General features: G+C 32.2%; 1 protein-coding gene across 1 annotated transcript; it reads right to left on the bottom strand.

The window, feature by feature from the left end:
• Nucleotides 1–33: 33 nt before the first annotated feature.
• LOC129231877 (pyruvate kinase PKM-like) lies at nucleotides 34–23,969 on the bottom strand. The gene is made up of 5 exons (XM_054866266.1): nucleotides 23,821–23,969; nucleotides 17,084–17,234; nucleotides 11,858–12,177; nucleotides 6,514–6,632; nucleotides 34–216 (listed from the first exon to the last, which is right to left on the bottom strand). The coding sequence occupies exons 1-5, from the start codon at nucleotides 23,940–23,942 to the stop codon at nucleotides 47–49; spliced, it is 882 nt and encodes a 293-aa protein (XP_054722241.1). The 5' UTR covers nucleotides 23,943–23,969; the 3' UTR covers nucleotides 34–46.
• Nucleotides 23,970–24,179: the final 210 nt, after the last annotated feature.

Consider the following 24,179-nt stretch of genomic DNA (forward strand, 5'->3'; position numbering starts at 1 on the left):
TAACATAACAGTAACACATGTTAACCAATACATTTATGTAACATTTTTACTCAACATAAAGCACACGCATTGTATTTGTAGCACCAGCTCCTTTCCTCCAACCTGTGACCACTATTACAGCATCACCAGAATTGATGAACTTTCTTTTTACACCAAAATCGATTGCAAATTGAATTCTCACATCAACATCATGAGGCCAGTCAGGAAGACGTGAACCTGAAAGAAAAGTTTTTCAAAAGGCTATATACAAGAAAATGTAATGAAAGAAACATGTAAATTTCAAACTCTTTGTGCTGCAGATAATAAAGGATCACTTATAATTTTCCTAGGGGAAAGGGGAGCGCTTATGAATATGGTATGTTTTACTAGGATATCAAGCAAAAAATCTTGAAAAATTCTCAAGTAATGGCGATATCAGTCCTACTTCAGGGTTCGTATGCTCCTTACAAACTCCTGCTTTTTAAGAAAAGAAAATAATAGCGTGAAATTCAGGAGTTTTAAGGGCTCTTATCTCATTACGAACTCCTTATTTTTTATTCTACATGGCCTTAAAAATTTTCTGCTATCGCCAATCCGATACAATACACCGAATTTTACCAGAATTCAGTTTTTTTTTTTGCTAATACCAGAAATCCGATCTTTTTGTTAACTATTTTCTTCCCCACATCCAAAACTTTTTTTCCTTACTCTAAGTTTATGATGGTTATTTCAATAATTATTAATAATATACGTCTTGTAGACTTGTTAAAGTACTGTTCTAAAATTTTTTTGCTTTAATAAATTTTATTTGCCATTTGTAGACTTTTGATGCTTTCATTTTGATTGAAGCAATCTCTTTGCATCCAATATGAGAATAGAGTTTCTGATTTTTGATGCTTTTTTACAGTGAAAATAAATGAAATTTCTTTTTATCCCTATAAGAATCACAACGTTAAAATTTTCAACCGAAACTCTGGGAGAGTCGAAAAGTTAAAATCTAAATTGCTGGTTTAATTTGAACTTTGTTTCAATTAGATCTATTGTTATAAATACGTTTACTGTAGAGCTCTAAAACGCAATTCTAAAATAATTTACTTAAATTCTTTTATGTGCCGTTCTTTTTACTTTTAATGCATTCACTTCGAAAATCCCAATCTTTTTTTATCCGCCTTTGGATTAAGATTTTTTTGCATTAATGACACTTACGATGCCTTGTGCAGAGGCAAAGAAATTAAGTTATATTTTTTATTAAAATCGTTAAAGTTAACGAAATTCATGTCCTTTAAGAGTGTCTAAGGTTAGAAAGTTGAGTACGGAATTGCTGGCTTAAATTAATTTTTGTTTCAACAATTTCAAATGTTTTAATTCATACGTTATGTGTAGCAGGGTTTGTGATTTTTTTTAATAAAAAAATTGGACTTTAAATCAGATTTTTTTTTTAATTTTAAAAATGTAGATATTAATTACTCAACATTTATAAATTAACATTTTATGCGATAGATGAAAGAGCAACTTATTAGCTAAACAGTGGTACTACTATTTCCTAGAATTATAATTTTCATAGTTTTTAAAAGAAATTCTTAAAATTTGGCAGTTTTCTATGTTTATCAGCATAGAGTCACAAAAGTTTTGGAATAGTCTACAAAATTTTGACCCACTTTCAAGATTAATATAATTTGTACAATTTTTCAAATGGATTCTTAATATTTAAATTGAATTTTCTGTATTTCAATCTCGTATGAGTAACCTAATTTTTTTTAAATATGCCAAAATCAAACACAATCTTTGCTAAAAATTGTTGTGTTTGAAGTTTCTCCTTTTGTAACCTGTAAATATTTCAATTATTTTGGCCTCTACTACACTCCTGTTTGTGAAAATTGCAACACCATGAAGGACCTACGTGAGTGAGCTGAAAATTGCAGGAAATGTAAAGTAGGGCATGATATGCAAATGATTAGAATTGCAGACCGGTAGCGCATGCGTATGCTGAGCAGTGCCCTCTGAACGGCGGATCAAGCCGAATATAAATAGACAGCTGTAGCTAGGCGTGTATGATTAATCGGTGGTTATATGCTAGAGTCTTTACTATGCTTCTTCGACGAAAGAAAACGAAATTTGAGAAATTTCGGAGTTTGAACGAGGCAGAATCTTCGGCCTTCATGAAGCTGGATTGTTTTATTTTGCTATAGTCGCTCCTGTGCAGCGTAACAGTAGCACAATCATGCATGTTTGGAAACAGTAGACGGACGAAAGTCGGACAACTCGAAGATCTGGGAGTGGACCCCGAAATGTGACGTCGGCTCGCGATGACAGACACCTAGTTCGTATGGCGCTGATGGACTGCACAGCATCTTCTAGATAATTGGCAGCATACTGCCGTGTGCAGGTAAACTGCAGATTTTTCGATTTTCATTTTTTTTGCATTTTTGAAATATTTATTACTATAGTTTTATGGTACAAACATTTTTATTTTGCTGCTGCAGAAAAAAAAGCATTTTTTTTATCAGTGGTAATTAGCAATAACTGCTTTTTTAGCAACATTTTGTGGGAAATCGGCAGTATGTACATACTGCTCTTTACCTGCCCACGGAAGAACGAAAACTTTCTCCCGTGGTCTGGTAAACGGCAGTAACTGCTTTTGTCGCTACATTTTGCAGGTAATTGGCAGAATGCACTTACTGCTCTTTACCTGCACACGGAAGAACGAAAACTTTCTCCCGTGGGCAGGCAAACGGCAGTAACTGCAAATTTTTTGCCCATGATCCTTCTACCGTGGGAGGGTAAATGACAGTAACTGAAATTTTTTCCATTTTCTTTTCTTTTTCTTTTTTGGAATTTTTCAAATCTATGCTTCTTCAGTTTTATGGTGCAAACATGTTTATTTGGTTAGCGTTAAATAAAAGCATTTTTTTTATCAGCTGTGATTAGCAGTAACTGATATTATCGATACACTATGCAGGTAATCATCAGTATGTACTTACTGCTCTATACTTGCCCGTAACCATTGTCTGGAGAATGGAACATAAATGAATCGCCGCCAAAACTTGAACCAAGACACATAAACAGTTTTCGCGATTTCTTTTTAGCTCAACTAAGAGCAAGCAGTAACGCCTCGATGGGAGGTCATTCTGTGACTTCTCAAAAATTTCTTTGATTTGGCAAATTTAGAGAAAATATTGCATTTTTTAAAATGATTCCTAGTCACTTCTCATTAGATGTAGGTATGCGTGCCAGGTCGTATTTTATCTTTCGGCAAAATTTGGAAATTAGTCTCTCGTCCTTGAGCGAAAGACATACTTAAAAGGGGGAGATACTTGGGGGAAAAATAATCATACTTTATTTCAAATAAAGTCGAAGAAAACATTTTGTAATTTCACAGCCCTTCAAACATTTAAAAAAAATTTTTTTTGATTCTAAATATCCGTGTTCTAAAAACAATAAAACAAAATTATTTTTTGCTAATGTACAGTTAGAGAACATACGAGCAAACACAAGTAATGCTTGGCAGACGATAAATAAACGTGTACCAACAGAATGATTCTGTTCCATTTGTTTTGTTCTGTGGCAGACGATATTTTCACAATTTTTTATATATACTAAGCTGCTGCACTTTTAGTAGTTCGATGAGTGCCATTAACACACGAAGCATTTCTTTCGCCTAAATTTTCATGGATATTTATTGCGTTATTGCAAAGTGCAGAACATTAAGCGATTTGTCATAGTTTTAAAAATGCCTGAAGAATCTTCCTAGTTGCCAAGTGACAACGTATGAACATTAAAGAGTTTTTGACAATGCCGTAAGCAATCAAAACAAATGCCTTTTTATTTTATTTTTAAATTACATTTCATTTATTTACATTAAATTTATGTCAAGTGTATACACGGTATTATTTATTTTTTAAAGTAAAATATATTATTCACATTGCATGCAATAAATATACTTCTTAATGACATATCTACTCCGTATTATGTTGAATTTGTAATTATTGGTCATTCAATAGTACAGCAGTTAGTGTGTAGCATAGTGTGCAGTTACTGCTGATTATCAGTAAAAGTGCATGAAAATTACTACTGCAAAGTGCAGGTAAACGACAGTATCTGCTTTAATTAAAATTTTGATTGCAAAATCAAATTGAAACAAACTGCCCAAAAAATACTTCGATATAAACATATAGAATAGCCTAAAATCAAATTTCAATATTTAATTGATATTTGTGGGAAATCAAAAACGCGTTTCTTCAAATATATCAGAAACTCATTTTTGTAGATACTGCCATTTACCTGCACACGGCAGCATAGTGGTCAACAGCTACAGGCGTTTCATTGTGTGCTTCATCAATTCGGAGAAGTCTGCTGCAGCGTGGGCTGCGCCCAAAGATTCCTTTATACAGGATTCCTCTCGCGCAAAACCATGGCGGCCTGCGGCTAGAATGGGCCAATGTGCATAGGAGCTGATTGGCAGCAGGTCATCTTTTCTGAGGAATCCGGTGTTAATTTGTGGCACTAGGATGGCCAAATTCATATCAGGCTCTATGCCGGTGAACGGCACATTCCAGAGTGCAATATCGAACGCCACAGTGGAGGAACACCCGGAGTTATGGTTTGGGATGCCAAAGCATATCATGGACGATCACAATTGCTACGAATTGTGAGCAATTTGAACAGTACCCGATATATAAACGAAGTTTTACAGCCCCAAGCTATTCCTTTATTGCAAGAATTGCCAGGGCTTGTATTCCAGCAGGGATAATGCCCATTCACATGTCGCCAGGACTGTCAAATCCTACCTTAATTCGCAGCAGGTACAGCTTCTTCCTTGGCCTACATATTTCTCGGACATGTCACTGATTCAACGTGTGGAATTTCGTTGGGCGGCGTCTCGCTTGTGATCCTCATCCTGTTGCTTCGACAGACGAACTTTGGTTGCATATACAAACAATATGGAATACTCTTTCGAAGGCAGATATTCAAACTTTGTTTCACTCCATGCCGACGCGTGTAGCAGCTCTTATTGTGGCGCGTGGTGGCCACACAAAATACTAATTTCTCTCTTTTTATTGTTTGTTTGGTTTGAAAATGTAATCATTTATTTGTACCATTACCACTCAACTGTGTATTAAATTTCATCAAACTATGATGCTTTCTTCATGGTGTTGCAATTTTCACAAATAAGAGCATACTTTCAGTTGGCTTATTATAATTTTTATTTTATTTTAAAGTCTTTTTTGGTTAGGAAATTGTTAGTACGCGTTTTCGTTATGAAAAAAAACTAATTTTCGATCTATTTCACTTATTTTTTATTCAATTTCAATATATATATATATATATATATATATATATATATACATACATTTCAATGGTTACTCCCCCCTCCCTCCAATTTGAGTGATTCGGCTCAAGTCTAAGAAGCAGTAAATGCATATTTTACTATAAATTTAGTATGTTTGTGCATTCAATGTATTGTATGAAAAAAAATTAAATTATAAAAGAGTTGTGCATGATTTTTCTGAAATATGTTTTAAAACTTGAATCTTTAAACAAGAAACTAGTAGTTAGAAAATAAAATTAACTTATGCAAAACTCCTTAAAAACTCTTTACTTTTAAGTTTCAAAGTTGAGTATGAACCCTGTAGCCGAATTTTTAGAGCTAAGGGTCAGCTTTATTCTGTGGTGACTACTTTGTTTTACCAGGTATTGTAATTTTATTGCTGTCTTCATGTGAAAACATATTTTGAACTAATATGCTAAACTTAATTAATGCAAACCATTATATGTACATTCAAGTAAATTTATGATTTTTTAAATTTAATTAGATAAAATTCTTTATTTTTTAAAATTAGCTCTAAGGTAGATGACAGAGCAGTTATGGACACATGTAGGGGCACAGATGAGAACAGCTCACATATTCTCTCCGTAATATAAATATTAGTGTAATGTTATTTTAAGTCTTAAAGGAGTAAAGACTCATAATTGCTACAATCAGCTTGTGAATTATTTTTCATTATTATTCAATTGTTAGTTGTTTACTATTTAAATTCTTTTAATACTAATTAGTTGATCAACAATTTAGTGTTGTGCAAAAACTGAATTTTAAAATAATTTGAAAATTCATCATATTTTGTATGAAGCTTAAATGCACTTACAAGAATAAACTTTACATAATAAAATATTTTTTGCATGGTTTAGTCCTTTAAGGTTTTTCTTATCGGTCGAGTGATTAGAACATGCAATGAAACTTTAAAATTTGACAGTGAGCAGAGTTATATTATTCGGAAAAATAATTTCTTTGAGTAACTGTACAATTTAAACTGAGACAGTATAGGTTACAAACCTTTCAATGTAATTGGTATATACATATATGTTTCATTATAAAGAGTTTTTTGTTGAAATATGATCAACAACTATCTATTTCAACTTTTTTATTACTGCAACTTTGTCAGGCTCTCTGGTATGTAAAATGAATATGGGCAATATTAGCAGACTTTCAAAACAAATCATTTTACTTTTCCTCATTAATAGCAAAATTTATCTTACCAGTGAAGTGTAAAGGCAAAATTCCTCTAAACAAATGTGCTTGACGTGTTGTATGGGCAAGTCTCGACACAGCAATTATGGGGCATTTTGGTCGATACTTAGAAATTTGATGTGCACTCCTGTAAAAAGTATACAAATTAAAAAATACAGTATATTTTTAAAGTTTTTCTAAAATACTAGGATTTTTTTTAAAAGGAAGGTACCCACAATAGTTGAACAGTTGGAAAACTTGACTTATAACCGAGATGCATGGAAAAAATCACAACTAAATGAGCTGATGTACAAATATAATGCCATGTACGAGGTGTGATAAAAAAAATACGGGAATTATGTTTTATTAAAAGAAGTAATAAGGAGGCATAAAATTTGATTTAATCTCCTTCAAAGTAGTGTGCTTAGCGAGCAATACACTTATCCAAACATTGTTTCCATGATTGGATGCATTTCTGGAAGGTGTCTAGGGCTTTCAGCTGCTCGGTCATTGCCCTCAAAATGTCAATGATGGTGTCAAAAAGTTTTTATTCAGCACAGTTTTAATTTTTAGGAAGAGGCAGATGTTGCATGGTGCTAAATCTGGTGAATATGGACAAACAGGAACACTTTTTCCGGCAAGAAACTCGCGAAACACCATCTTCCTTCGATTCATCACTCAAAAGTCTGGGAACACATTTTGCCCTCACTTGTCTCATTTGCAACTCAGTTAAAATGCTTTGAACAGAGCCATGAGATGTTAAGGTCTTCCGGTAGCTCTTAAGTAGTCATTCGTCTGTTTGAATGAATCATTGTTTCTACTTTTTGCACACTTTCTTCTGTTTTGGAGGTTACTGGACTTCCCGCACGCTCCTTGTCTTCAACAGTCTCATAACAGTTTTTAAATCGGTCATACCATTTGTACACAGTCACCAGAGTTACCACATTATCGCCGTGCACCAATTTTAACATTTTATGAGCTCTTTTGCAACTTAAAAACAAAACTTAATGTTAATGTGTTGTTTGAAATTCATATTGTGCGACAGACACGATAAACTCAACGTCACTCTAGTGGCTGTAACAGCTAACTGCCAACTTCAAACCTGTTACAACTTGTCCCTACTAGTCTCAGATGATCACGCTTCTGGACAAATTACAGAATTTAGATGTAGTTTCAGCACAGTTGCTGCTATAAAAATTCATTAACTGCACTTTTTGATCACACCTCTTCTACTTCAATAGAAGTTGATATCGCTTACTTTTTGGAAAAGAATTCGGAAGGTTTGGATGCAATTTTTGAAAATGAGTTAAAAAAGAAGCAAAAGAAAATGCAATGAGGAAGCTTATGATCATACATGCCAGATTTTTATACTTTTGCAAAAAATTGGTGCATTTCTGCAGTTATGATTTTTGTTAATTGCTATCTATATAAATAACACAAAAAATATATATGTATATATATATGTGTGTATATATGTTCCCTATACAAATCCAGTGTATATTGGATCTCGTCCAAATTTGGCAGGGAGGTACTTGGGTACCGAGAAGGAACATAGGGGGGCTTATAAACGCCAAAAATTTACTGAATTGTTCAAATTTTAATTTTAGATTCTGAAAAAGGCATTAAATACCTCTTTCTATCCAAAACAATTACTCGATTTTCTTGATTCAGGTCCCATTCGAAAGGCCACAAAAAATATCCTTAAAATTGTTTTTCTTCCTTCGAATTAAAGAAAACAAGGCTGCAAAATTCTGGGGAAAATGTTAAAAGCATTTTTAGGCCTAATGGAAGAGCATTTTAATATCTGAAAATTATCGTTTGCACAATATCATTTTAAACTAGCGTTTAATAAAACTATTAAGGGGTCACAATACCTTTCAAACATTTTTTTTTTAAATTTAAGTAAATTTTATATTTCTTTGAAACCATAACATGCATACTTATTTTGTAATCAATTTATTTTCAAAATTTAAAAATATTGCCTACTTCTTTAGAAAATTCAAAAAAATGAGGAACATTTCAATTTTTTAAAATCCCTAGGGCTTCTTTATTTTTGCACTAATTTAAAAATTTTGTTTTGCTAAATGATCACTATAATCATCTCTAAAAATCTGTGCATTCATTTGCTTATGAGTTTTAGAAAATTTTCTATGATTAATTACGTAAAAAAATCAAAGTTTTCTTTTTTGAAAATTTGGTTTTTAAAAGTTCAACATGCTCTAAACATCTGAGTAATTTATAAAATGCTTACCCAATGCACAGTTTTGTCAAATATGTAATCCCAATTTCAAAAAGTATTACTTTAAAGCTGTATCTTAAATAGAAAAATATCTTTAGGGATTATAATGACATGAAAACAAAAAAACCATCATAGAGAAAAAGCAATTTTTCTTTTGCATAAGAACACATAGCCAGCATGGCCTAAAACCACTCATAACTTTTTAAATATTTGAACTAAAGCAATGAAACTTTTCCCCTGTGTCCAGAATCAGCGATAAAACTTTTTTTTTTTTTGATAATTTCATCATTTTTGAGGTACTGTAAACCCTTAAGATGGTTACCACTTTTTTTCTTTACTGAATAAATACAATTTTATTTTTCTTTTGAGGTAAAAATTTCCCCTTTTGATTATTTATTTGGTGATTTATCTTCTTTATTATTATTTTCTTTCATACTGCCAACCACAAGTAGCAAGACCTTCCGTCTCAAGGCGGATTTCCGTCTTGCCCAAATTGCTGAGCGGGAGGACAGGACGGAAAGAAATTTGATGACTTTCCTTCAGAAAAAAGCTAGAAAAGAAAGAAAAATTGGATGTTTGAAAAATATGCTTCAATTATTATTCAGTTTGATCCCCACACATTTACATCGACATTTGTATTCGATTTTTTCGCCATCAAGGGCTCCAGAAAAAAAATCGCAAGTTGCGCCGTTAAAATGCAATTGTAGGTTGTGTTTTGAAGATAAGGGTGGTTCAGGATTTCTCCTCTGCAAAAACTTGTGAAAACATTAGTCCAAATGCTTAGGCTGTCTTTTGCATTGCAAAAAAGAGGAGAGGGGAGACTTTAAAAAATTAGAATCAGAAATCTTAAAAACACTAATTTAAGAAATTATTGGTGAATCTTGCGAACCTGAAAATTTTTCATAGCTAAAGCATTAAAAACTATATTTCACACTATATTTGGATAACTATATTTTGGTCCTGAAAAATGTTTGTAACTGAAATCTTAAAGCTTTTAGGCTGTCTTTGATAATGTCAAGGAAGGAGCTCTCTTTAGGCAAAATTCTGAAATTGCAATTTTAGATCATCTTTAGTTAACATAATGTGTGGGGTTTGGGGGATCCCTCTCCCCCTTCCCCCAAAAACTTAGCAAAGCTGAAGTATTGAGAACTGTTTAGGCAACCTCTGGCGGGACTTAAAGAGAGGGGATTCAAAAGCTTTCTCTCAATAAATTTTGGAAATTAAGGTTCTTAAAAATTTAAGGCTGTTATAGGTGATGTAGTTAGGAGGGGAGTAGGGGATGCAGCTCCCATTACAACTTCTGAAACTGGAGTTGAAAAGCCGCAAATTTAGTGAACTAAGGGTAAGGAGTTCGGGGGGGGGGGGGGGTAGTAAAATTTCTCCGTGCTGAAGTATTGCTATTTCAGGTTATGATTGGATGAGTTTAGAGTTAGGGGATTCGCGGGTCTCTTGCTCAAAAATGTTTTGAAATTTAAGTCTTGAAACTTTTGATTGTCTTTGGCAATGTGGGGAGGGGGGATTGCAATTTCTATAAAACAAATCTGAAACAAACTTGCAGTCTTTGAGGGGGAGGGGGGTCTATCTCCCCTCCCAAAAGACTTCCGTTTTTAAAGTTTTTATAACTTTTTTTGGCTGTCTTTGGATGACTTAAGGGGGAAGGGAGTCGGAAGCTCTTTCCAAAGAGTTTCTGAAATTGAGTTAAATTTTTAAGCTGTCATTGATGATATATAGGTAAGATATACCAGTAATTGTTGGGAATCCCAAATAATATTATCAATTATTTGCTTATTTTGATATATTTGGCTTTGGCTTATAAATCCTTATTTCCTTTTATCTTGCAAAGTCACAAATGCTAATTTCAATGTATGTAACGTATTTCCCGATCTTAGACATGTGCGTGCCTTACGTCATGAAATGACGAAGTTCCTTATCCATTTTATTGGCCGCCGTTCTAACATCAGGAAATGAGCATTTCACCTGCAAATGACTCTGGCTGACTATATATGTTGCTTCTGTAGCTCAGTTGCTCTCTCTTTTAAGGCGCCGTATTTTAGTTTCATAGTCAGCCAAGTCGGCTGCTAGCTGTCATGCTCACGAATAGGCATTTTATAACTGTAAACTTTAACTGCAAACCTTAAGTTTAAATAAATGTAACTTTGATTGCATAAATGATTCTTCATTTGTCATAATGCAAATTTACAAATAATGGTTTTGCCTGTTTTACTAAACTAATTATACTTCGAGAGAACTTATTTTGCAATATCATATTTCATATGTAAATAGCTCGCCTAGGATACCAATGTATCATATCACCAAGGAGGAAATAAAGTCATAATTTCAAATACAGGTACTGTTTTCTGAAAAGGACTCCAGTTACACTCTGCAGCTAAAAAATGCACTAATTAAATTAGTCATTGGTGCGATTACTTTATTGATAAAACCTCATCGCACAATAGGGTTACGGGCATCCAGCGCCCTCCTTGCATTTTCTATTTGGAGTTGATGAATAAAACTGGCACTTCCTGGTGATTCTTCTTTCATTCACTTCTTTCTTCAGAAAGTATGTAGGTTAAAAGTGTTCCATCAAGTAAAATATCAGTTCGCTACATTCATTAGTTTTATACAGGTATATTGGACAATATAAAATCATGCCTCAATGAAAGCTAATTTTATTTTCCCTGTTCAAAGGAGGCTCTCTTGGTAGGATTTTAAAACACATTGTTGAATGAAGTGGAACTCTAAAAATTAGAGATGAGTGATACATAAAAATGTGGCCTTCCTATGTGTATCTAAATAAGTTTCTTCATTTCTTTTTATTTTGAAATAATTGCATTAAAATGCAGAAATTGCAATGTAAATTTATAAATAAATTCAATAATTAGCTTTGATAATTGCTTGGGTCTTACTGTTTATCTAAATATATATATATTCCTGATTATAGGTCTGGATTTTTGGGATCCAGATTTATGAGTCAACTGTATTAATTGACAAGTGAATTACATCACAAAAATGTTTGAAAGTCTTAATGACTGTCAACATTTCTAAAAATTTAACTATCTTACAGTGAATCAAATAGATAAAATACACTAAAAATTTCAAGCAAAATACCATAAACAATAAACAACTGAACTCACCTCCCAGTTGTAGTAATAACTATGATGGCTGAAGCTAAGCATTTCATTGATGCATTCACAGCAGCAATAGCAACGGTATGTGTTGAATCAGTAGGGACAGGAGTCTTCATGCTAAGTTCAATGAATACATGCCGCTGAAAAATTGCCGCTTCTGCTTCTACACATATAGCATGCATCATTTTCACAGCTTGAAGTGGATAATCACCTTTAGCAGTTTCACCTGAGAGCATAACACAGTCTGCTCCATCCAGCACAGCATTTGCAACATCTGAACTCTCTGCTCTTGTGGGCCTAGGTTTTTTTACCATACTTTCCAACATCTGGAATGAAAATCCATTTCATAATTATAATACAGTGAAACCTGTGTAAGTTGACCACTTGCGGTTCACTACTTTAGTGGTCAACTTAAACAGGTGGTCAACTTACAAATGTTGATTTATATGATAAGGGCTAATTCCGTACCTGAAAAAAGTGGTCAACTTAAACAGGTGGTCAACTTACAAGGGTGGTCAACTTTACAGGTTTTACTGTATTTGCACTAATTTGTTAGTTAATTTAAATAGGTTCGCTCAGAGTTCAAAATCAAGATACAAAAGTTAGGTATCATTGGTACCTCGCTTTTCTTGCATAGTTGCCAAAATGTTTTGCATAGGCAATGAAATTCAGAAATAATACGGTTGGGTCAAGTCTAATTACTAAAAAAATCTTGATCTCCATCATTTCCTTACCATTTAGCACAAAGCATTAGGATTGCCAAATAGCACAAGGAAGAGGGTTCATTTAAGAGATGTGCCAATATGCAAATTGGCCAATTACCAATTAATTCGCTGTTGATAATTGGCAGAGCCAGGAAATAATCATAATGATTATTTTCAATAGTATTAATTTCTTCATATTTTTTCACTAAAATTTTGACTTAAGAAACAGTTCATAGTTTATTTCTGAGAGAGGATTTACTTTCCCCCACTTTCATAACTTTCTCAAAATAATTTCAAATTAATTTCAGCAAATTTTCATATTACAGTTAGTAAAATTATTGTTAGTTAACTAGACATGAAAATTTCAAAGTATTTGGGGATAGCCTGTGGTCAGCAGGCTAATTTTGGGTTCCTTTTATTTTTTTTCATTTAAGAAACTATTTAATTCAAGACTTCATCTTTATAAAAATTATAAGGTTATCTAAAAGCACTGTGCAAATGGAGAAAAATATTCGACAAATAAAAAAAACTGCAACATTGTATACATTTGAAATAGAAAAAAAAAAACAATATTGCTTCAACCATTAGTTGGTAAAAAAAATAAGGGTCCTTCTTCAAAAAGAAACTTTTCTGCCACACGCCTTCTACAGTAAAAACTTTAAGGAACAATTCATTTAACAATGCTTTTAAATTTCAAAAATATATCTACAATTGGCTCTCTGTTTAACGCCTTTCAAGGGACCACAAAAAATCGTCCCTAAGTAGACATTGTCCTTAAATAGAATGCTTATAATACTATAGTGGACCATCTCGGAGCGTGAAAAGCTGTCTAAATAGAGAAAGTCGTTAAATAAAGAGTCGTTAAGCAGAGAGCCTATGGTATTTAAACCTGCCAACAATCTTAATTTTTATTTTAGTATATTTTTAGTTCAAAACATGTGAATTTTAACCTCCGTGGGATGCGACACACCTTGTGTGAATGTTTGCTTAATAACTATAATTAAAAGTATATACTTATTTTATTCCTTTCATAAGTGTCAAATACTAATTTTTTAAGTATATTTAATTTTTTAACATTGTATTTTATTTTGTTTCAGTACTATAAGGAATCATGTCGCACAATAAATTCTCACCTCTGTTACCTAAACCCAAAACATCATTTATCATTAACACATGAAAGTAATGACATCAAATTTTACTTTCCATGGAACAAGAGTACCTTGTTTATTTTCAGCCATAAAGAAGTTGTGAGATTTTTGTCGAAAAACAAGATATATAGATTTTGTTTTAAAAACCAAGTATGGTTATTGTGACTTACCGAGAACTAGAATTTCAGGGATGTAAATTAATGTAAAAAAAAAAAGAAGTGAACACTTTTTCATATGCTTAACATGAGCAGATTGTAGTAATGAATAAAAATATTTCCTTGAAAAATGTATCCATTAGGCCTATATTAATGGAAAATTCCTCACCTCAGTGTCATTATTTCTGAGATAAGAATTAATGATGGAGGGGAAATACATCAATCTTAAGCATTCTATCAAAATTATAAATTGTCATTATATTCTCAAATTTAACACATTTGAACTAAAAAGATTACTAATTAAGATGTACAGATGGCTCTCTGTTTAACGAAGCTCTATTTAACGATGGCTTTTCACAGCCCCAGATGGTCCACTTTAGTTTTAAAAGCATTCTATTTTAGGACGATTACTACTTAAGGACAATTTTTTGTGGTCCCTTGAAAGTCGTTAAACAGAAAGCCAACTGTACTTTAATTAGACGAGCTTAATATTAAATTCCCACTAATTATTAAAATAGCTCATCGTTTGCACAATCAACAAAATTACTACTTTGATGTTAAATTGGCCTCTATTTTTAAACCTTTTTTTCATTTCTGTGAACAAGGCATTTTTTAAATTTTTTTATTGATGAATAAAATAATACTTAGCTGGGCCATTGTTTATGGTTGCTTCTAGTAGGTAACACTTTCATGTAAGAATAAAAACAAAAAGGGAAACAAAAGGTTTTCAAATTGAAAAGTATTTGTTTTCAAAAGTCACATTATCTGGAGAATGACCCTTAAATAAAGTATGTACATATGTTTCTTAATCAAGTGGTATTTTATAATTTTTAGTTGAATCAAAAATTAATACAGTCTATTCTCTACTTACACGAGGGATGCGTTCCAAGACCCCTTGCATAATTTTGTTGTGGTAAAGGATTTTTGTAGAATTTTTTTTAAATGTCCGGAACTAGTTTTGACACTTCTAAACACCTCAAACTGTTGAAAACCATTCCTCATTTATATATTACCATTTATTACATAAAGAACTGAAATTTAACTGTATATTTAAAAAAGTTAAACATAAAATACTTTAGCGATGGACAAAATGAATGATCAATAGGAAAGAGAGGCACAAAATAAACCAGTAACGGTCCGCACAGTATGTAGTAATAAAATACCATGCTATAATAGTACTGTACAGTAGATCCAGTAATAATATTTGTAACTTTATAAAATGAAGATGATTTAACCTGCATTGACAAACCATTATTATAATATATTTCATCTTCATCCTATGGTCAAAAGACCAAAAAATTACACTAAAACTAAATGTAAGTCCAGTTCCAAAAAAGCTATCATTCAGGAATACATTGAACTAAATGCACCACATGTGAAAAATGAATGCAGATTTCTAGAACTGATACCTAAATCTATACACTGGGTTTTTATCTGTTATTAGAAGCCAAAGGCTATCAATAATAACCCACCAAGGTACCGCCAGCAGTCTTACCTATATGTCCGGTTGCAAACTAAAATCAATGATTGTTATGTCAGTATTCATGCCAGTCAATAAAAGTAAAACAAAACCATTCAAAATAAAAAAGATCATCCGTTAAAAGCAGGTCCGTAATTCATGCAGGGTCGACCAAAAAACAAATTTCAAAAGAAATCATCAATTGAAGTCCACATGTGTGGTTTTCTCCAGAAAATTCATAAAAATGAATAGTTAAACTGTTAGTGAAGCAAAATGTTGATTAAAGGCTATGCAAGAGAATTTTTTTTACGAGAATATTTGGGAAATTCTTTAAGTAATTTTTTTAAGCATATTCATTTCTTGGTTGAATGCTGCAATAGTGTTGCAAATTCTTTTGATTCTGATGGCTTGTGAAACAATGATGGCAATAAAAAAAATTGAGGCAAGAAGAACAACTTTACAGACAGTTAACTTTGAATCGAAATTTGTCTTTTATCATTTCCTCATTAATAATTAGTGAAGCATACAGATTTTACTGCTATTGACAATTACTGAACTCTTCAAAACAGTTAATGCTTCACTAAATATTAACGTGGAATTTTTTCTCAAACTTTTTAAATTTTGCATCTTTAACAACTTTTTCAAAAATTGCAATTCATGCTTTCAACAAATTAATGGTATTGCAATGGGTGCTAATTTTAGTTCTACCCTAGCAAACCTTTTTCAATTATTTTATGAAAGAAAATTTTGTCTTGACAATCCCAGTACTACACCTTTTTGTTGCAGATATATCAATGATTCATTATGTATCAACTTAGGTAAATGCACCAGTAGTTGTGACTTTAAGGTTCATATTTGAAAAATAAGGATTCCAGGTCTCCCAATGGATTCAAACTTGCAGGAGGTAGAGCTCAGGCTATATTGTAGTGAGCAGTTCAAGTAGGAGTAGGTAGAGCATCATGGAAAATCGTTATCAACTATTCAGTCTGGTCGCCTGGATTGTCCATGTTTTTTCAGCTGTCTTCGAACGCTTCTCCATAACGAGGTATGTAAACATTGTGTTGTATTATGAATAGAACAAGGCCCAAAAGTAATATTTTTACAGCTGTAACCATGTTGTGAAATGTGAAAGATCATGTTTGGAATAATTTCAACTCAAAATAGTTGCTTTCTTGGCTGACAGTTTCAGACATTACTAGTGCCAAAAAAGTCTGGTAATTCAAGAGTGGCCACTACTGAATCAGGAAGGTTTTTCATAAATCAACTTGATTGTCCTTTTAATAGGTTGTAATATCTTTACATAATAACCAGCCTCATTTCTGATATAATATTGTGTGATCTAGTAGTGGCCACCTGGTTACCACTTCTAAACAACAGTATGGTCAGTACTGACTCATGTACAATGGCCACTGATGGATCAAATTTGAGGTTTGGAAGAAAAAAAATGAACAGACATTCTGGCAAAGTACCATAAATTAATTTTTAAAAGCAATTGATAAGATTTACAGTTTCTCTTTTTTTTTCTGTATGAAACTATTCCTTGACAAAATTTAGCAAAATTACTATTGAATAATTGCTAAGCATTTCAAATCTATGCTACGTAATGAAGATGAATCTCTGAACATTACTTTAGCCACAATCAAATGATCCCAATTCCAAACCTAATTCAAACTAAAAATAGCTCAATCTCAAAATAGAAAAAAAAAAGGAGCACAGACTATAAAGCCTACAATCATTTTTTTTATTGATATAAAAAAAAAACTCACTTGTGTTGCACAAATAACTGGTTTACACAGCATGTTGCATTTTGCTATCATCATTTTCTGAGCCAAAAATACTTTTTCAGGAGGTATTTCTATTCCAAGGTCTCCCCTAGCAACCATGATTCCATCACTTTCTTCAATTATTTCATCAATTCTAAAAACAGAAAAATAGTTAAAATAAAAACTGCATAAAAATCTTTATATTAACACAGAACTATTTTCTATGACATCATTAAAATAAAAGTAATTCAATTGAACCAATAAAAAAATTAATGATTCCCTTTCTCCAATGAGTAAGTGCTATAAGAGATTTATTTTGTAACAAAATGCAGGAAAAAGTTGAGTACAATGGAAAGTTTATGTCTTATGAAAAAGAAGATGCAAGTATGAGAAGCTATGTTATCTCACAAAGATATCTCTATAAGTTGTTTTCCCAATTTGTTAAATTTTGGGTCTCAGTGAAAGTAATTAATTTTGCTATTTGATAATTTTTTACTTAAGGCACTCACAACTTATATTAAAGCTAACTAAAATCATAATAAAATTCTACTGAATAATGTAGGCAAAATTTCATTAATGCCCCCCCCCCCCCCCAGATATTTCTAAACATTTTAAAACTTTATTACATTTTTTAACATAGCATAGTTGGAGATAAATTTGTATTACAATTAGGTTTAAGAATTTATTATACTAATGGCAATCAACATTCTTTGAATAATTTATGTATGTTATTTTTTACATCATTGTGTTTGTCTGTCACATTTGTTTTAATTACTGCCAGCACAATAAATGACAATTAAAAATCACTGGATGTACTCGCACCGAAAACTATGCTAAAAATTTTAAAGAAATCTCTCAAATGAATGAAAATACCCCCCCCCCCTATGTAAAATAACTAAAATGTGTGCAAATCTTCAAAAAACTTCAACACGTTTGGCTTGAGAAAAATTGAAAAAAAAAAAAAGTACCGCCTTGAATACAGAACGAAAACAATGACCCCCACCCCCAAGAGTGGTACAGATAATTTAATTGAAAACAGCATTAAAACCACAACAAAACGAATATCTAACCCCCCCCCCCTCCTGTAGAGAAAAGAATTTAATTGAAAAATGGAGTTAGAACACAAAATGAAGACTCCATACTACATTAGCCACATATGACTTTAAAGCATATTCAGCTTTTTATTTAAAAGAAAAAAGTTAAAAAAAAAACTATATTAATGTAGTAAAAACTGTATTATTATTTAACGTGGTTTTATTTCAAAACAAAAAGCATTCTGTAAACAGACCTGTAAGTCTGACTTCAGTGGGTTGAAAGATTTTTGAAACTTTAATCAAAATTAAGATTATGAATTCCTTAGAGACTTGCTTTTAGACTTAACAGGACACGATTGTTTCAATGCCTATTTGTTCCGCTTTCATCTGAAGGATTCCCCGACCTGCACTTTATGCAACTCTGGACAAACCATGGACGCTGCTCATCTGGACGACTGCTCTGCACTAACTAATTTTAATTGCGTTGTCGAAAAATATTGGAGAGCCCACAGTTTTATGGCCTAATGGCCAATGTACCCGGCATTTGTGAAATAATTCCTTAGAGACCAATAGTCTGTTGACTAGTTTGCAGTATGGTTTCAGAAAAGGTTAATCGTGGGCTACTAATTGATTGCATTTCTAAGACAAGTTTACCTTTGCTTTAGATAACAAGAAGTCTGTGGATGCTGTTTATATTGATTTTCAAAAAGCTTTTGATAAGGTACTGCATGTTGCTCTTCTCAACAAACTAGCTAATATAGGAATAGGAGGAAAAACCTTACTTTGGGTTAGGAATTGGCTGACTGGAAGGAAACAAAGAGTAGTTGTGAGAGGAAATCATTTTAAATGGAGTGATATTTTAAGCGGGGTTCCTCAGGGATCAGTTTTAGGGCCTCTTCTGTTTATTATTTTTATGAATGACATTGACAAAAATGGGAATGAGGAACAAGTAAAACAGCTTCAAGAGGATTCAGATCATATTACTAAGTGGGCGGATGAGTGGGGTATGGCAGTTAATGTAGGGAAATGTCAAGTGCTACACTTAGACCATGAAAATAAGTGTACAAGTTATTTCAGGGGTCTGTCCAGGATTTTTCACAGGGTCCGTTTTTTGTGAAAAATCAAATAATTTTGTGAAAAATGAATGAATTTTGTGAAAAATCAAATAAATTCGCAAAAAAAAAATGTTAAAACGAAATTTTAGAATTTAGAGATGGCACAAACTGCATCAATTAAACTTAAAGTTGAGTGTTTTTCTCTTCTATGTTGAGAAAATCATTCTGAGGTGTTTCTCTGATATTTGGCGGGGGGGGGGGGGGGGGGGCATCGCTCTCTCAAGTATTAATATTTATCTACCATTCTACATTATGTTAAATTATACTAGAAATATTTCTGTGCAGTATTTAAAATAATTGTAACAAAAAATAAATAAATAAAATAAAATTCAGAATAGGGTTCAGTATTTAACTTTTTGACCCAAGACACTCTTAAAAAGCACAGAATTTCGTTTAAAACTTATAAATTCCGTGATTTTAACAAAAATAAAAAGATATTTTAATTGTTTACCTCTTAACAAAGCGTAATAATCATCAAAAATTCGAAAAATCGGATTTCCATAGCGGATGCAAAGAGATCGCAATTCTCAAAGTGTAAAAAAACACCAAAAGTATAAAAACGGCTTCTAAAAGAAATATTTTTGATAAAATTATTTTAAAATTGTATTTTAGAGTCCTATGATAAACATTTCATTAATATTTGTGGACACAGTTGACGCAAAAAAAAAAAAAATAAATAAATAAAATAAACCATCTATTCAGCATTTTAATTTTTGACTCATAACAGAAAATGGAATTTTGCTTTAAAAACTTGAAAAGAGAGTTCTAACAGAAATAAAGAGACTTTTCATTTATTTGCATCCTAATAAAGCGAAGCTAGCTTGAAAAAAGAACAAAATATGATTCTCATATCGGATGTTAAAAGATTGCATTTTTCAAAATGTAGACATCTAAAGAAAAAAAAAACGGTAATTAAAAGAGTTTATTTAAAGTTAATCATCCTTGTTACATCGAAAAATCAAAACCCATATAATTTTCTCCCAAAATAACAATTAAACATCGCACCGCACCGTAAAAACGCAAATATTGACAAGCTGGTAAAATGATGAGAATATTTTCTAATCAAGTCATTATAAAGGTTCAACGCCAGACGCTAAGTGGTGATAATTTTGCAGTTGGTAACCCTACCTGAAGCAATCATATTTTTCCCCACCCATATCCCCCCATATCCTCCCTTTCCCCTATCCCTTTGCAGTTCTAAGTTCATTTCGCAGATATATATTGTTATTGTTTATTAAATCATGAGCGGAGAGAAAAGTGCTTACCAATGCCTTTTCAGAAAAGTTTACAACAACATCGCTGCTAATTAGATGTGATAAAACAAACAACCATTATATTTATTAGGCAGTAGCAATTATTTATCCCTTGCAGGAGCATCGCAAGAGCGCCGATTTTTTTTTTTTTTTTTTTTTCAAAATTAGCCGATTTTGTATAAGCTGATCCCTCTAATTTGACTTACAAAAAGGTTCCAAAAGTTATCGGTTTATACACAGAAATATGCGTTACTTTGCTTTCAGATTTGCTCTTTCAATAAACAATTTTTGAAAGATCCGATCTTGTTTATCAGAATTTTGTGAAGGGTCCGTTTTGTTTGATCAGGATTTTGTGAAAGGTCCGTTTTGGTTGATCGGATTTTTGTGAAGGGTCCGTTAACGGACCCAAATATCCTCTGGCCAGACCCCTGTATTTACAGGGTTCAATCATTAGTCAGGCAGAAAACATTATTGATGTGGGCATCTTTATAAATCAGGATTTCAAGTTTAGTCAACAGTGCAGCATTGCAAGTAACAAAGCCAACCAAATGCTCGGGTTTAGTAATAGATCTATTTCAAACAAATCGAAGAAGGTTCTGCCGTTATATAGGAGTTTAGTAAGACCTCATTTGGAGTATTCTGTTCAGTTTTGGTCCCCTTATCTCAAGATATTTCTGCATTGGAAAGGGTTACTAAAGGGTTATTAGACTAGTAAGAGGACTTTCAGATTTAGACTATGATAAGACTTCATAGAGTTAATACATATAGCATGGAGCAAAGGAGAGCCAGAGAGGACATGATTTAGTTGTTTAAATTTATCAAAATGAAAGATCTTAAGGGGTTAAATTTTTTCACGGAAAGCAAGACAAGGGGACAGTGGGGGGGGGGGAGCTATTCAAAACTCGGACTAACCTGGAAATTAGGAAAAATTACTTCTTTAGTAGAGTCATGGGCACTTGGAACAGCTTACCAGAAAGTGGTAATGAACAAGGGGGTGGATAGCTATAAGAGGGCCATTGATTTCATAGGGAACTTATAAACTTACTAGGACCAGCCTAGCTGGGCTCAGAGCCTGTTGCTGGTCATCATTTGTACTTGTATAAATTCATGCCAATATGGTGTCTCCGAAAAATGATCAAAATCGAATTCTTGAAAAATTTGTCAAAGCAAAATTTTCATTCAAAAAATCTTTAAAAAATCAATTTGAGCTTATCTCATACATATCTATTCGTAAAAAAAAAATAATGAACAAAAACAGAGACGTGACGGCACATGGCCATTAGGCAATTTGACGCGAAATGAACCCCCATATTAATTTTTCATCATTTATCAACAGGAAAAGTTTCAAAAATACTCCACAATATTAACAGCAATTTTTAAGAGAAAAAAATAACTATTGAACATTTTTTACAATTTTTTTCACTCTAGATCTCATAGCCAAATACTAAAATTCATTGTTTAAATGTTAAGAAAAACATAGGTAAGAAGTGGAAGATGAACATGAATTGTTATTAAACTTATTAATAAATACATGATTTTTTTAAAAACACTTTAAAATTTCTTTTCTTTAAACTTCTGTTCAAATCATGAGAAATATTTTTAAAAATCTCAGTTTAACTAAGGGATGGCTAAGGGGAGTTTAACTAAGGGTTAAACTACAACTTGGTCGCATCGGGCTTCAATAGAAAAAACAAAGTAGTTTACCATTAAATGTCCTAAAACATTGATAAAAATTACAAATATGACTTACTTTCTAAGTAGAAATAAAATTATTCTTCACATAACCTTTGATAATAAAATTCAGTGAAGTCAGATTGTCAAACTGGCAACACTGGAGAAAACAAAATGCTGCACCTGCAAAGTTGCAGGTGTTGACCACCTGTCCCTACTGTTTCTCAGTCAAGTGTCGCTTGTGTTCTGTGTAAGACTTATTTTACAAAGTGCATGTTTGGTGCATTGGTTCTTAATTGAAAACAGGAAAACAAATTAACAAAAGATCAATTCATAGTTTGTCTAAAGAGATGCTTGCAAAAAAAAAGGGGGGTGCTGCAAATTAAACATCCACCATACTGGCCTAATCTCAAACATATTCCTTCTTATTACCATGACTCTAAGTCTTTGAAAGGAAAGAGATTTGACGATATTCCGACATCCAAGAAACAGGACAACGATTTTGAACTTCGACCCAAAAATAGATTTCAAAATCGCACGCTTCAAGTTGCACACCCTCTAATATTTTCCCTTTCAGTCAAAGCAGTTGTGAAAAAAGTTTTATATAATTTGAACGATGGCAAACTGTGCGCCGACTTGAGCCTGAAAGCGTGAACCAGCCCTGTGTACTATAGGCTAAATAAAGAATCTTTTCCGAAGTTCGCAATTTCATTTTGATAAACCCTTGACCCTATAGTGCTACATGTACCACAAAAATATTTATCCAAATAAAAAATATATAGGTGTCCACCAGGAATCCTAAAATTTATAATGCTTTCAAAAAAATTATTTGATTTATCTGTTAAAAAATTACATATTTCATTAAAATATCAAGTTCAACAAATCATTAGTGAACACATTTTCAAACGAATAATAAAAAAAATAATGTATTTAAAATTCAGAATTTAACTTAAACTTGAAAAATCTATTTTGAGTACTATGTGGGAAGACTTAAATATTGCAATTGACCAAAATTTTTTTATCTAATCCTAATTACTGACTTCATTGTGCTTGGTAACTTCTTAAACTTTAACTTACATTTGAAAAAAAAAATACAGAGAAAAAAAATCAATTTAAAAAAGATAAACTTTAGGCATGCGCTGGGACACCTAAATATTTTTAAAATTTGGATAAATATTCCTGTGGTACATGTGGGGCTATAGGGACAACGTTTTATCAACATAAAATTTCAAACTTCCGAGATTCTTTTCTTCGATTTGGTTTAGTACACAGTGCTGTTTTACTTTCAGGCACTGGTCAGCATGGGTTGCGGTTGTTCAATTTGCAAATTTCTATAAAAAAAATCAATTTTTGTTTTCCATCTCTCTAGAAATCCTCCTTCCTCTGCCAATTAGAAGAAAAAATCACATGAATGAAAAGATTTTCTTTAAAGCTTGTGTGCATTTTTTAAATCTTCAATATCAGAATCATATAGAAAAAAGCCATTTCATTAATATTGTGTTTCCAGATTTCATGTCAGATGAAATAATAAAATTTGGCATAATATGGTGAATATTAAACCTATTTCTTAACACAGTACTAAAAAAAAACACCTGATGAGAATTAAGTCTTATTTCACTATTTACAGTAATTCAATAAAACAAATTTAAATGAAAATGTGAAGTTACTTTTTCACCCCTTCATGATTTTCAATTTTAGAAATGATCTTAATGCCTTTTCCTTCTTCACCTAGAATTTCTCTAATTTGCTTGACACCAGATGCATTGCGAATAAAAGATGCAAAAACCATATCCACCTAGAAAAAGAAATTTACTTTTCAGCCCTGATTAAATAGCGAACGTACATCATTGTAGAGCATTAACTGCAAACAAATAATGTTATCCTATGTTTGAAAATAGTTCACCTCAAATAAACCACAAAAAATGAGATTTTACCACCCACTATCTCAAGACTTCGACAAAACTTAGTGTAACTAACTTACTTTCTTAACTGTCATAAAAATTATTTAACTTTATATTTCAACGAG

This window comes from Uloborus diversus, chromosome 10 (genome assembly GCF_026930045.1).
Source record: "Uloborus diversus isolate 005 chromosome 10, Udiv.v.3.1, whole genome shotgun sequence".
In the NCBI taxonomy this organism is placed as follows: Eukaryota; Metazoa; Arthropoda; class Arachnida; order Araneae; family Uloboridae; genus Uloborus; species Uloborus diversus.